The 14,187-nt window shown below is 40.8% G+C and overlaps 2 protein-coding genes across 5 annotated transcripts; one reads left to right on the forward strand and one right to left on the reverse strand.

Annotated features, from left to right (window-relative positions):
- The first annotated feature begins 177 nt into the window (after nucleotides 1-177).
- On the forward strand, nucleotides 178-4,748 carry syt18b (synaptotagmin XVIIIb). Its single transcript, XM_035942625.2, has 5 exons — nucleotides 178-749; nucleotides 1,361-2,367; nucleotides 2,714-2,870; nucleotides 3,752-3,912; nucleotides 4,071-4,748. The coding sequence occupies exons 1-5, from the start codon at nucleotides 605-607 to the stop codon at nucleotides 4,215-4,217; spliced, it is 1,617 nt and encodes a 538-aa protein (XP_035798518.2). The 5' UTR covers nucleotides 178-604; the 3' UTR covers nucleotides 4,218-4,748.
- Nucleotides 4,749-4,829: 81 nt separating this feature from the next.
- Nucleotides 4,830-14,052, reverse strand: LOC118469496 (centrosomal protein of 128 kDa). Of its 4 annotated transcripts, none has more exons than XM_055006931.1 (23): nucleotides 13,568-14,052; nucleotides 12,992-13,056; nucleotides 12,629-12,899; nucleotides 12,344-12,438; nucleotides 12,139-12,259; nucleotides 11,941-12,057; nucleotides 11,711-11,836; nucleotides 11,218-11,322; nucleotides 10,839-11,012; nucleotides 10,585-10,754; nucleotides 10,194-10,446; nucleotides 9,243-9,348; nucleotides 9,051-9,093; nucleotides 8,877-8,946; nucleotides 8,667-8,740; nucleotides 8,503-8,587; nucleotides 8,306-8,396; nucleotides 8,147-8,229; nucleotides 7,972-8,070; nucleotides 6,709-6,831; nucleotides 6,455-6,601; nucleotides 5,563-5,623; nucleotides 4,830-5,218 (listed from the first exon to the last, which is right to left on the reverse strand). In XM_055006931.1, exons 1-23 carry the CDS (start codon nucleotides 13,652-13,654, stop codon nucleotides 4,992-4,994), a joined length of 2,793 nt encoding a protein of 930 aa, XP_054862906.1. In that variant the 5' UTR covers nucleotides 13,655-14,052; the 3' UTR covers nucleotides 4,830-4,991. The 4 variants fall into 4 exon arrangements, with proteins under 4 accessions (XP_054862906.1, XP_054862907.1, XP_035798516.2 ...); XM_055006932.1 differs by having other exon boundaries at nucleotides 9,243-9,300; nucleotides 12,344-12,441; XM_035942623.2 differs by having other exon boundaries at nucleotides 12,344-12,441.
- Between the last annotated feature and the right edge of the window lie 135 nt (nucleotides 14,053-14,187).

Raw genomic sequence — 14,187 nt, forward strand, 5'->3', positions numbered from 1 at the left:
TGAGGGTGGGGGATGGGCTGCAGGATTTAGTGATGGATAGTTATCCTACAGTGGCATCTGGAACACTGAAGAAGAAAGATGCTACAGAGGTATTATGAGCTGGATATCTCCGCCCACAGTCCCCACCCACTAGTGAGTAGTAATACTAGTCAAGTCACTCAGCAGATGAGGGGATCACCGTCCCGGGACTGGATTGTTCTGCATGAAGACAGTCTGGAAAGTATGAGCATTTTACAGCATTGAACAGGAAAATCGATCCACAGCTGCAGAGAACTGCTGGACAACAACTTCTGGAACAAACCCCATCCTATGCGAGGGACATTTTTTAACTTTTTTTGTGCCTCACACCAAAATTATGTAATCTGAATAACCAACATGTTTTATTGCAGAACATTACAAATGTTTTTGTGGCTTATGAACTCCAAAATTATGGTTTTGGTGGATCCTCTGAAGCAGACATATGTGGGTAGATACCTCCAGGACTGAAAACAAAAATGCTTTTTCACAAATCAAGCAAATGATCGTCTAGACTGGGACCTCTGGGCTTCTACCCGTGGATGATTTAAAATAGCCTCTAACAAACCTTCAGCATACGGTTGACACCATGCCTTACCATGATGAGGAGTACCCAGGCCAGCCTCTCTGGCAGTCTGTGCTGCTCTTCTGCTGCAAGGGAATGATCGAGGTCATCATGGTCATCCTCTTCTTCTGGCTCCTGGTGCAGGTCCTCTTCACCAAACAGTTAGAAGGTAAAGGAATAGATTCCATTCTTTCACGTTTACAAATCTATATTAAGAGTTACTGGTTGCTGTAAACACTCATCCAGCAATCTTATCCTGACATAATTCCCTTGTAAGTCTTCACTCTGTTCAAAAATGCGTGAAACTAAAGCTAATACCATGTGTCATCGGTGTAACTTCATTAAATCCAGAGTATTGTAATTCTGGTACAATAATCACTCTTTGTGTTACTATCACGCCTCACCAGCTTGACAAAGACATTCAGGGTAAAACAGGGAATTAGTCTGAAAGATGATCTCTTGTTTTGACTAAGTTCAACTCCTGACTTGGTTTATGCTGCATTTTTCCCAAGATCAAAAATTATACATCTCCTCTCTTGGAAATCAGATTAGGAAGATGCATCTTTGTGATCAATATTGACAGGAGGAATGATTTCAGCCACCATTTTTTCCTAAGTGTACACATGAGCAAATCAGTGTTGTCTTACAGTGTAATCCAGTCATTTATTCCTGCTTTGATATGAGACATTTGGCCAATGTTTAGTTGCAAATGGGTCAAAGTAGTACATGAACTGCGTGATGTTGTCTGACAGAACTTATTATTTTCTCTTGTGTCTACAGTTCACCTCCAGATTCTTCTTTTGGTTGGACTGATTGTCTTTTGTCTGAGTTTGATCCTGGGATGTATTATGTGTTGGAGGAGCAGTAATATTTGTCTACCGGCAGACAAAGCTCCTGTGACGTCAGAAGCTCCTGCTGAACCTGTGACCTTGTCCCAGAACCAACCTGCCTCGGCAGCAGCATCATCCAGGCAGCAGTACGAGGAGCTGGACGGAGATGTGTTGGAGTACCCATCCACGTTCACCAGTCCTGCCCCTTCGGACGGTGAATTTACCTCTCTGCCATTATCTAATCAAGCTGCCTCTGAGCAAAGGGAGCAATCAAAGTCTGTTTTTTCCTTTCGTCGCCTCAGCACCCCATTGCTAACGTCACCTCTTTATAAACCCATAGACCCTGGCCATGCTTCCCTACCTTCATTTCCCAAACTGGGGTTGTTGGCTAGAACACGAAAGGCTCTTCAGAGGCGCTGCACTGTGACTGATGATACTGTATCTTACAGTGAACACAGCAGACTCACCAGCCCTGGTGCTGTTTCTCCTTCTATGCCTGAAAAACCAATCCCACTGGCTCTGCTGAACTATGGCTCAAGTGCAAGCTGCAAGGAGCCAATATTATCAAAACCTTATCTCCATTTCACTATGGCCTTTTCTTCAGAGCAGCAAGCCCTGGTAGTCACTGTCCTCAACCTCACTGGGACGCCTTACAGGCTGGAGGATGTTTCTCTGCTGGGCTGCCTGCCGCCTCTGTACCCCTGCCCCATACAGGCCTCTGTCCAGAGCAGCTTCAGCCCTGAAGCCCACAGCCTGGTGCTGCTGCTGAAGGTGAGGTCTGTGAAGGAGCTCCAGAAGTGTGTCCTGAGAATAGCTGTTTATGCACGGGAGCCACAGAGCCTGAGAGGCACCGCTCTGGGTGAAGTGGAGGCCGAGTGTGAAGGAAGAGACTGGAGGCCAGAGCGTCCATTTCACTTCACCAAAGAGCTTCATCCAAACAAAGAGAAAATAAATCAGGTAGTGGAGTGTGTGTATATGTTTGACATCTGGTCAGACTTATTTTTAAGGAAGACCTTGGGTTCACTTTAACCTCTCTCTTGAGAACATTTAACTTGGAAAATGCAGATTCCAAAGTGAAGAATGAACATCTGAGCACTATTTGTAGCATAATAATATGCAGAAAACCCGGAGGTATTCGATCAGTTGAAGATATTAATTGAAAAAAGCGAAAGTTAGGAGAAAGTTAGCCATACTTTGAGTTTTTGTTTTGTCTGATGATGCTTGATTTCTGTTGTGCATGTTGCGTTTCCTGCTGAATGTGATTTCCCTCTCTGCTCTGTGAACTTTTACCCTTTTGCTGCAGAGTCTGATCTCCCAGGATGCACTGACATGTAAGGGGCTTAGCTGTCCTCCGCAGATCTTCATTTTGCTGCAGTATCAGTCTCTGACTCACCGGGTCAAAGCTACAGTCCTCAGAGGTGATAACCTCGACAGCCTCGCTCCCATGCCGACAGCTGCAGGTAGAGCCTGATGCCACTTGAAATTGACAAAATGTGTGTTTGACATACATGGCTGCATTATGTAAGCATGCGTGGTTAGAACTATCTTTTGCATTTCAGGGGCAGAGGTAAAGTAATTCCCTATGTTTGCTTTTAATGTTTAGGGGATTAAAGGATGTCTTACAGAGCCCGAATGCAGCAGGAGATCATCCCTCTTTTTAATGACATTGTGGTTTAATCCTTCACTATTCACAATCCTCAGGAAATGTTCCAATCTCCACTGCAGCTCTGATCTGACAGATCTAATCTTTGTTTGCATTAGCCCGTCTAGGCATTATTTTTATTGCAGACGAGCACATCCTGTATGTGGAGCCATTAGATTTTATGATATCTGTTTCATGGACAGTATGTCGCATAAGCACGACTTGGATAATCTCTTTTTGTTTTATATCCGATCCTGAAAGTATTTCCTCATGAATACTGAGACAACATACAACAGTTGAGTAGTTTGTGTTTTATCAGACTTGTGTTATCAAATTTATGAAATGATTACAACCTTTGCTAGGCAACTTTTAGACATAAATCATAAAAAAAAAAAAACATCTGATTTGTTAATGGCAGTGGGACAGAGTGTACTTAAACAGCAGGAAAAAAAAGCTTTGAAACAGAAAAACAACCAAAAACATATTTTTTGTCTTTGTGCGGTGTCTGCACAAGTAAGGTTTGACATTGTCATATGGTCACATAATGTTGTCCTGGTAATTATTGTTTCTAATTCTATTGATCTGTAAGAACTATGAAAGGAATTTCTTCCCAGTTCCCATTTTAATCTTAGTCTTCATATTTAATTCTTAATTTGTAGGGTTTTTTGTACATAATAAGGTTTGTGTATCTGTGTACAGATTACCAGGTGGTGATTAATCTTCACCATGATGGAGTTTTGATCAGCAGCAGAGAAACTAAAGAAGAGTCCAGCACTGTGTGGAATACTTCTTTCCTGTTTGACCTGCCTCCAGGAGACATCAGTCAGCTGCCCTTATTACTTGAGTTCCTCGTCATGCAGGTAACTACTGCTGTGGAAGCTAAAATACCAGATCAGGATTCTATTTCCTGATTATTAGTCATGTAAACAAACATGAATAACTGCATTTTATTTGCACTTTAACTACCATGTCAAGTAAATACAACATAACTCAACACTTCTCTTTTGTAATGGGACAGATTCAGGTCCTGTCAGAGCGCAAAGTTGTGGGTCGAGTCCTCATCGGAGCAGCGACTGCAGATGCAGGACGAGCTCACTGGAGGGACGTATGCAACTGGAAGGTGGAGCATGCTCGCTGGCACACCGTTCAGCCAGAACTGCTGTAGAGATCTGACACACGTCCTCAAAAAAACTAACAGTGGAGCAGATGTACTGTCGAGCTCACTGAGGCATCCAGAATGAGGTGTGACGTGAAGCTGATGTTGAGATACATGAACTGATTGTATGAGAAATCAAATCTTTAAACATGGCCTTATTGCAATGTAACAGCCACTGAATTTGTCTATTTAAAGTGCACCAGATGACTTTTTAAATGACTGAAGGAATTATCAGTCATCTCTTGTAACTATTTAGTATTTTAGTAAAACAAAAAAAGTATAAGCATGAAGGTGACTGAACTGAGCTTAACACATGGGGTCTTAATCCAGAAATACTGACGATTTATTGTGACTAAAATACCCTTTGCCATTCATTTAATGAGTGAGCAATATGCTGCACACAAAAATGCAGTTTTTATACCCTCTTGTACATCTTTAATTTCACAGTTCTCAAAAGATACACTTAAAATGTCTTGTTCTTTAAAATGATGTGAGGAACCATATTATTTATATGAATAAAACACAGTTTTACCTCGGGTAGCTTGGTTGCATTTATTAATATCATGTTTGAAGTATAAATGGCTGCTGTTGTGTTTGACTTCATTTAATAATTTTCAGTTAGATTGACTTCCAAAACATCACAGGCTTTTTTTTTTCAAGGTTCAAAAGCATATGCAAGTAAATTAGTCATTGTGATTAATTTGAGTGAAAAAGCATGTTATAAACTAACAGTCACACATCTGGCAGGTGCAGCTCTCTGTAATGACCAGTTTGTGTAAAGATTTATTTATATCCAGCTGAAGAGTCTTCACGCAACTCATTATTTAACACCCTGACCTCCTCTTCATCTTCATCGGGGCTGCAGATATCAACAACCTCAGCCAGGAATAGTCCATCAGGATAGAGGGGAGGCATCTGCCTCCACTGCAGGTCACACTCATCTGAATAGCAAGAAGACTGGTCTGGTGCTTTTTCTGCAGTCTTCTGGATTGGCTGCTTGAACCTTAAAGCTTCATCAAAACGAGCAAAAACAATTAGAACATTGATCACATTTCCAAGTGGCAAAACTATCAAGTATTCTGTACATACAGAAGATAGGAAGCAAATTAAGATTAAGAAGGAAAAATGAATCAAACCAGGGGCTTCTCCTTCCATGATGATTATCAGTATTTATAAAAGCAGAAATTTTCATTAAATAACATGCTCCATATTTGTTAGTTTATTAAGGCATCACCATTTGTGGAAATGTCCCTGTTTGAGAGAAAGAAAGCGATCCCAGAGTCTTCTCAAACTATAACCACAGCTCACAGCACAGACCAATCTACACTACTGATGACATTCTTTTGAAATTCACCTTGCAGAAGACTGTCTTTTTTTTCCTTCAGATTGCTGATTTCTGCAGTCATAGCTGACATCTGACAGAGGAAAGAACAGCTTCAGATCTCTGACTTGATATTTGCTACTGTGTGATGTAGGTCTCACTTAGCCATGTAGTACTGTAGTTTTGCAACTGGATGCTTTTTTTTCAATACATTGAGTTCATTTATAAATACTATCTCAGTTCAGTTTTGTCTATCCTTCCTAACAGTGGCCAAAATAGCACAACATTAATGTCATTTTAAATTCAAATGCTACAGTCTGGATGCTACTGATCACTGGCTATTGGTTTTCCTTGTGATACTGGTGCAGTCAAAGACCTTCAGTATAAGACAGTAATATACTATAGCTCATTCCTGTCCTCTGATGGTTGAGTCAGATGTGTCCAACAAAGCACTTCACTTCTCAGCTTCATATCCGATTAGTTACAAAGTCAGAATCATATCTAAGACTATTGCTGAAATGTGTTTCACATAGATGTTTAAGCAGTTACACAGCCAGACTGACACCCCTCCCCATCTACTGGATGCTCTTTGATTAAACCAGAAGCTGGGATTAGTGCAGTCTGCACATATGTGTGTGTATACGGAATGAAAGCGGGGTTAGTTCTCTTAATTTCATGAGATAATCTGCATGTCACAGTTATGCTGCTAATCATTTTAAGCTGAACCAGTTGCAGATGCTACTACGTCATTTATGATAGATCTTGGCCGGTATACAGGGGAGATGATCTTTTGAGTTGACTGAAGTCTTGGTGTTCCTATCAGTAAGACTGACGGCCAACGGTTGATGTGGATGAACTGGACTCCAGCATGCATGTTTAGGGTGATCTTTTATGGATTTTGGTAACACTTAAAAGCATTTATAACCTGGTGTTTCTGGCTGGGGAGGCTTTCCTCTGCATCAGCTTCTTCTGCTGCCTCCTCGTCTCCTGCACAGTCACTGCTCTCTTCATCCTCCTCGAACACGGGCATCAAACCTGAGCACTGCTGCCAGGTTCTCCTGTTCGCTGCAGGCTGAAAGAAAACATGAAACACATGTTGCGTTGTTTCTCCATGTTCCATGGATGGGAGTGTAATGTCAGTCAGGATTCTTATTATTTTTAATTGCTAAGACCTCTTACCCTAACAACCTTAGAAGTTGAAGCTCTGTCTTGAGGTGAGGAGGCTCCAGTCTGAGCTGCTGCTGATGTGTTGCCAACTTTTCCTCCCTCCTTTCCTTCTCGCTCCTGAAACAAGGTCTTTAACTACGGGCACAGTGAGATATTCGGCCAATTAGACTTGTTGTCATTTACAAATCTTATGAGGCTGTAATTAGTCTCCGTGGAGCTTATAGCTACATGCTGTCATCAGAACGCTAACATGCTCACACTGACAATAGTAATGTGAGGATGTTCATAATGTGAAGTTCACCTTTGTCACCTTCTTAGTTTAATGTGTGAACATGCCAGCATTTATTCATTAGCACAAAACACAACACGTTGTTAGGATGTTGATGGAATAGTTGATCATAAGGTTAAGCATCGGATGAATTAAAATCTTGACCTGATGAAAAGTCCGAGGAAAGTCAGAGTTGTTACGGTTAATTCACTGTGAAACTGAGCAAAATTTCATGCCAACCGATGCAACATTTGTTGAGAAATTTTACTGAAAAAGACTAATGTCAACTCAAATGTCTATTGCAGGATTCATTGTTTGTGAACTATGAAAGTCTGTTTAACCCGCCAGTTGTCTTCACTTATGGGCACCCAAAAAATATTGTTTCTCTGTCTGAAAAAAATTCAAAAATTCAGCAAAAAAATTCCCAAATTTCTGAAAATTTGCAAAACCTTCAGGAAGAAAATATTTATATATTTATTTATAAATATTAAAAAAAAAATTGGCAAGAAAATTCTTATAAATATTTTCAAAAAATTAGCAAAAATCTTCCAAAAAAATCCTAAAAATATCTAAAGTGATCACATATATATCAGTAAAACTTCTAATATTTTCTTTAAGAACATTCACAAAAAAATCAACCAAAATCCAGCGAAATTCGCTGGATTTTGGTTGATTTTTTTGTGAATGTTTTTAAGAAACATCTTTAACATTTCTTTTTTTCCCACCAAAAAATGTTCAAAGATTTACCAGAAATGTTGAAAATGTGGAAATCAGAAGTTTCACTGTGAAAATACATATTTTTCCCACATTTTCAAACTTTAAAATGGGTCAGTTTTGACCCGCAGGACGACATGAGGGTTAAAATCATACAGCTGTACAGACAAAGTATGTTGAAATATTTCAGTAAGAACTACAGCACTGGCCTGACAGACTGACATCACCATCCCTAGAGCTGCTTCCATGGGTACAAAAAAGGGAACTGAAATCATGTTGGCATCATGCACTACCTGCTCAGTGACCATTCTCCTTTGCTGGTCCGCCTCTAGATTAACCAGACAGACAGCTTTATCCTTCCTGCCTTCAACAGATGGTTTCTCATCTTTAACCTGCAGACAAACTGTGTGTCATTTATATTCTACAACGCAGGAGGCTTTGCAAGTGTGTTGCGTTTATGAACTGTACCGGGTAAAGCTGCCTGAGAGTTTGAATCTTCTGGACTGCCAGCGATTCCTCCTGCTGCAGCTGCTTCTCTGTCCTCCTGCTCTCTGAAAACATATGCAAAAAACAAGAGCTTTAAAGATGCGTTCTCCTCAGTACCTTCCTCTAAAGGCAGACTCATACCAGCTGGCTGGACACATAGAGAGTCAGTGTTCGAGACGTCAGCTTGGAGGCTCACATCATCTTGACCATCTTCAGACATATTTTTCATCAGCTGTGATGGGAAACAGAAATGATAAAGTCAGGAGAACATATCTGCTGCTTCACACGTGCTTAAATATGCGTTGATTCATAATGTGATCAGGTTTTAGTGCCTGTACCTTGTGTTCCAGAGCAGAAATCTTGATATGAGCCTCAGTTTTTTCCATCTCTCTCAGCCTCTCTAGAGTCTTTAAAGCATGCTCTCTGCAACAATAAGCAGTAAACCTGTTGCAGCCTTTGAAGCAAGTTGTTGTTCATCATTCTAATGAGAAATAAATCTTACTTTTCGCTGAGGTCCTTCTCTCTGTCTGCAAGTTTTTGCTTCAGCCTTTGAACCTCTCTGTTTTGTATACATGCCTATAAATCATAGAAGACCACTGCCACTATTCAAGTAAATATTATTGCTTAAAATACTTACTTGACATACACATTTACTTTAAAAAAAAAAAACACTTCATTGCATGCTGTGCGCCTTCTCTATTCATCCTGTTACCTGAGGGGATGTGTTCTGGCACATCTGGGTGTCCCATGGTGACTCCCACGACAAAGAGGATTCTGATAAGCTGATAAACAGAGACCAGGGCGAAGAGGCAGACCACAGAATTTCATTTGGAGCGTTTGTTGACATTGCATTTCGAAAATGAAAATCTCATCAAAATCCACTCACTCTGTCCATGTCTGTTTATCCTGAGTCTGCACAGCTTCACCACCTACAAAAACAAAGTCGCTGCAATTTTATGCCCCCTTGTGTTTAATCAATAAAACAACACTTATTCATGAAAGCTGGACACTTGAACAGTGAACTTTTTAAGGATATTTTCAGCTGCCACAGACTATTGAGAAGTGCGTTAGTCTTTACCTTTGTCCTCATGTTTATGTAGCGGTGCCTGGATCCTGCTTCTTTCCAGCTGCAGCTCCTGTTTACAGGCATCAAGCTCTTCCATCAGCAGTGAGTCACATTCCTTCTGTATGATGTAAGTGTTTAGTTGCATACCTATATATGCACAGCATCTTTAACAACTATATCATCTCAGTGCCTAAAACAAAAGGCTCTATAGCACTAGTTTTTTTTTAACACTGTTCTTGTTCTGTCAGTATTATCAGTAAATATTGTCTTTGTGCTGAAGCAGATTCACATTTTCTCTTTTAAATAAGAAAATACTCAAAACTAAATGAGTGATATCGGCAGTAATTAATTAGGCTGGATACGATCATTGAAAAATAGCTGTATGTACTGTGTATTGATTCGTAGTTTTTTCAGTTGCATTGAGCTAAAATTTGATTTGCTCATTTTAAATTTAGGTGCATCTAAATGCAATGTCAGAAGACTCCCTTCACTTAAAGAGTTTTTTTTTTTTAAGCATGACATTACTTGGATGTTCACTGTGTGAGTTCCCTGTGCAGAATGATGTATGTACAGAGTTCATCTGTTGGAAGGAAAGTTTCTCTGTGCCCAGTTTGACTTGAAGACGTGTGTGTACAAGCAGAATTTTCTGACATGACAACTAGTCTGGAAGCCAGGTGTGGTTCAGTGGGCAAACTTAGACAGCTGCAGTGGGGAAACCTGAAACCTCCAGTGCACATTCACAGGGAACTGACTTAAAAGCTGAGCTGAAGCTGTGTCTAATAGTTGAACAATGAATGAACTGAACAATCTTTGTATATTCATAGATTTTCAATTTTTTTTGCCAAATTAGAAGTAGATATATTTTAAAGATTTTTTCATTAAATAAAACCCTCTGAAAATAGCTGATAGACAAAATATGGCTTTAAAAACATCTTTAAGTCAGAGCTAAAGGGACAGTCTTACTTCATTTCTGGAGCTGCTCTTCTTTAACTCCTGTAACTCCTCTTGTGTGGACTGCAGGGTCAAAGCTGCCTTTTGCCATTTTTCAGTCCAGTGTGACGTCATGGCTTTCAGCTCCTCGATGCTCTGGACTCTCACTACATCTTGTTTTTGATACTCTTCATCCTGCAGGTGAAGCATCTTCTCCTTCTCAAGCACCTCAGCCTCCAACCGCAGGCACTGATCCTGCAGTTTCTGGTTTTCTAATTCCAACACTCTGGCAGATTCCCCGGAGAAGTAATTTGAGAGTTTTAGTGAAGAGACAGTTAATTGTATCAATGCAAAGTTGATATTAAAAAAAAAAAAGGAAAAATCACGTCTACCTGTAGCAGAATTTGCCTGATCACTATCTCACCTGCTCTGGCAGCATTTCTCCTTCATCTTTGTTCGCTCCTCTTCTGCCTCCAGATTTGTGATCTGTTTGTTGTTCAGGATTGTCTCTTCTGTCAGCTCCTGTAGCTCATACTTTGATACCTCCAGCATCTGCTTGATCATTTCAAGTTCTCCTCTCAGCTTCTCATTAACCTAAGGCAATGATATAACAGGGGGACATTAATTAAGAATGCACAACTCACCTTATTAAAAAGATGTTCACTTAAAGCTTCCAACCTCTCTGAGAGCTTTTGACTCTTTGTTCATCAGGACACAGCTTTGGTCCTGTTTATTGTTGTGAGGCTCTGTATTAGTCAGACGGTCATGAAGCGAACAGCCTTCAGAACCGTGTTGGATGCTCTTCAGCTGCATCTCCAGCAGCTGAGCCTTCTGGAGAAGATCTGCTTTCTCCTACACACACAGACACACAGACACACACACACACACACACACACACACACACACACACACACACACACACACACACACACACACACACACACACACACACACACACACACACACACACACACACACAAATGTCATAATTCTAAAACACAATATTTTAGATGCTTCAGATATAAATAAAATTATCATTAAAAACTATATATAATACCTGGATCAGGTGATCTTTGTCAGACAGAGCTGCTGTCAGTTTGGCCTTCAGTTCCTTTATGCTGTCCTCCAGCTTTAACACTTGAGTTGATAAGATGGCTTTTTCCTGAGCAGAATGAGGAATATTAGTTATTGTGTGTCTATAGGACAGTGGAATATACCCTAAACAATGCTGGATTTTTGAGGGTGATACCAAGAGTGGTATTTGAAGGTTTTAAAAAAAAATCTGATAACAATGTGTCTGCGAGTGTAACTGTCTTCACACAACCCATAACAACTAGACTAAGCAGTTTTGGCAGCAACAAAAAATGTGCTGCATAGAATATTATACAGCTGAAAAATAAACTTTTCTCTACTCTAAGAAAAGAGACTCTAACTCTCATACACAGCTTTATTTATATACCTGCAACGAGCTAATATAGACCACCAGATCAAAATCTACAGTTATTGCATGTGTTGTGTAATAACGACTGGATCCCAGGCAGACAACTGACCAGACAGGCTTGGCTGATCTTGTTGTTGGCTTCACTCAGCTGTTCTTGCACTTCAGAGTGATTCTGTACATTCTGGCTAAGCTTCTTGTTCATCTCCTCTATTTGATGAAGCAGTGTCTTCTGTGTCTAGATACACAGAGAAAGAATACATGCTAAGGTTGTAGCTATGAAGGGAGATGAATATAGCAGTACATTAGCAGTACAGTTCTCTTACATATGTTAAAACCCACCTCTGTAGAAGTCTGGAGACGTTGGAGTGCCTGATTTCTCTCTTCTTCTTGTGCCTTTGCTCTTGTCTCAGCCTCTCTCAGAGCTTCTCTCAGCTTGTAAAGTTCTGGATCAACTGTCTGCTTCAAAGTTTGGCCAACAGAAATACAAATGTATGCAATATTTACAACATGAATGTATTTTCGTGATATAATACACACCTGCCTGTCAGAGTCTTGACCCACTGGTAATCCTCTGCTGGAGCCAGGAGCTTGTTCAGTTGGCTGGTTGTTGTTCAAACTAGACCTCATTAGAAGCAGGTCCTTCTCCAGCTTTAGGACCCTTGTGACAGAATTTTAATTGAGGAATGTCAGACTTTTCTTTGATCATTCACGTTTTCCTTTATATGTCTTCTGCTGCACTTACTTTTCACGGAGCCCTCCATACTGTTGGCTCTTTTCAAAGCGGGGTAATTCAGCTGCCTCCTTCTCCTGCTCAAGAGCGCTCATCACCTCTGATAGCTGCTGTGTGACACATTAGTAGATGTGAGAGGACGCTGAGTGTGAGTGAAACACATACCAAAAACCTGTTCGGGGCAGGAAAACAAACCAAAATCACCAAGTACAGAGAAAGCTAAATGCAACACCTACAAACCAAAAAGGCCATATCATACATTTTTGACGTTTAAAACTTCCCGTAAAATCTCCTCACCTTGTGTTTCATGCCAAGCAGCTGTGCAGAACTGATGCTGTAGCTCAGCTGTGTGTCTCTGGTCTTCAGCCTGTCTAGATGAGCGTCTATTCGCTCATGAGCACCTTGCAGCCATTGCACCGCTTCAGCCTGTCTAAAGCTGCTTTCACCTCGGGCAGCTCTTAGTTCAGCCCCTGGTGGAGGAAAGGATCGTGGACTCTCAGGAGCCAGATGGGACAATGACTGCCACCTCCGCAGACCTGGCTCATTCGATCTGAAGCCACCAGTGCCACTGGATGCACAGAAACACAAACAACAACCAGAATATACTTTATAATAACTCTTACTATGTCTCTGCTGCTGAAAAATTACATTTTCTCTCACCTTGTGTTCACTTTGGACATAAACCCTGATCCAGACACAGTTGCCATACCACACCATGCTGATGTCTGAAAAGAAAAAACATGCATTTTAAAGTGACTCCTTATTGATTAACCAAGTTTAGCCAAGGCAAGGCAAGTTTATTTGTATAGCACCCTTGATGTCCAAGACAATTCAAAGTACTTTATATAAAACATTAAGAGCATTACAGTGAGGTGCAGATAGTTAAACGACATTGTGCAGATTTCATGCATAGGCGCAGGAGAAAAGAAATGTTTTTAACCTGGATTTAAAAGTGTATACATTTGGTGAAAGTTTAGTTTCCATTGGCAGTTTGTTCCACTTGTTTGCAGCAAAACAGCTAAATGCTGCTTCTCCATGTTTGGTCCAGACTCTGGCCTGGACTAGCTGACCCGAGTCCTTGGATCTAAGGGCCCTGCTAGGTTTGTATTCTCTGAACATATCACAGATGTATTCTGGGCCCAAACCGTTCTGGGATTTGTAAACGATCAGTAGGGTTTTAAAATCAAAATGAATAAAAAAGTTTACAAAAAAAGAATATTATTTTCTGTGCCTTACCTGGGATGTGAAGCGAGATTTGGTGTCCCACATGTCGAGGTCTGTCAGAGAGAATGGACTCGAACTTCTGCAAGAAGGACTAAACATCCTGGAATGTCCTTGTAGATCCCAGCTATCTCTTCCCTCTGTATGGGAGAGGCTGCAGACCTCATCTCCCTACACGACTGCTCATGTGTCCAGGACAGATTTTTACACAAAGGTGGCAGCTGGAAGCGTGCAGCTATTCCTGGATTGTGTGTCTTGATATTTCCACTGCTTGCTTGATGGTCAGCAACTAGTTTTAACACTGCAGGATCATTAGATACGCTGATGGTTTATTACTGATTTGTTTGTCACACTGTTCTGGTAAAAATGTGTCATAGTGAGAGACAACAACAAGTACACAAATCGAGACCATAGCAGATTTCTGTTGCCTGCACTAAATACACTTTCTCTGTCAGTACCTGCTGCAGAGATCCTCCTCTGTCCACTGACACTGAACACCTCCTCTGCTTGTCAGCCTCACACAGCTTTGATCGCAAGCTTTTCATCGTACCGCCCTTGAACTGAGTATCCATGGTAACCTCTGTACACAACACACGGTTAGGTGAGTGTGTCAAGTGCAACACTCCTGGGATTGT

The sequence above is a fragment of the Amphiprion ocellaris genome, chromosome 3 (assembly GCF_022539595.1).
Source record: "Amphiprion ocellaris isolate individual 3 ecotype Okinawa chromosome 3, ASM2253959v1, whole genome shotgun sequence".
In the NCBI taxonomy this organism is placed as follows: Eukaryota; Metazoa; Chordata; class Actinopteri; family Pomacentridae; genus Amphiprion; species Amphiprion ocellaris.

Excerpts from the sequence above, each read along its gene's own strand:
- LOC118469496 (XM_035942623.2), bottom strand. The coding sequence starts at position 13,654 with ATGTTTAGTCCTTCTTGCAGAAGTTCGAGTCCATTCTCTCTGACAGAC. Across the intron at positions 13,057-13,567 it reads AATCTCGCTTCACATCCCAG|ACATCAGCATGGTGTGGTAT; the intron begins GTAAGGCACAGA and ends TTTTCTTTTCAG. Across the intron at positions 8,947-9,050 it reads GATAAACAGACATGGACAGA|CTTATCAGAATCCTCTTTGT; the intron begins GTGAGTGGATTT and ends TCTGTTTATCAG.
- syt18b (XM_035942625.2), top strand. The coding sequence starts at position 605 with ATGCCTTACCATGATGAGGAGTACCCAGGCCAGCCTCTCTGGCAGTCT. Across the intron at positions 2,368-2,713 it reads ACAAAGAGAAAATAAATCAG|AGTCTGATCTCCCAGGATGC; the intron begins GTAGTGGAGTGT and ends CTTTTGCTGCAG. Across the intron at positions 2,871-3,751 it reads TCCCATGCCGACAGCTGCAG|ATTACCAGGTGGTGATTAAT; the intron begins GTAGAGCCTGAT and ends ATCTGTGTACAG.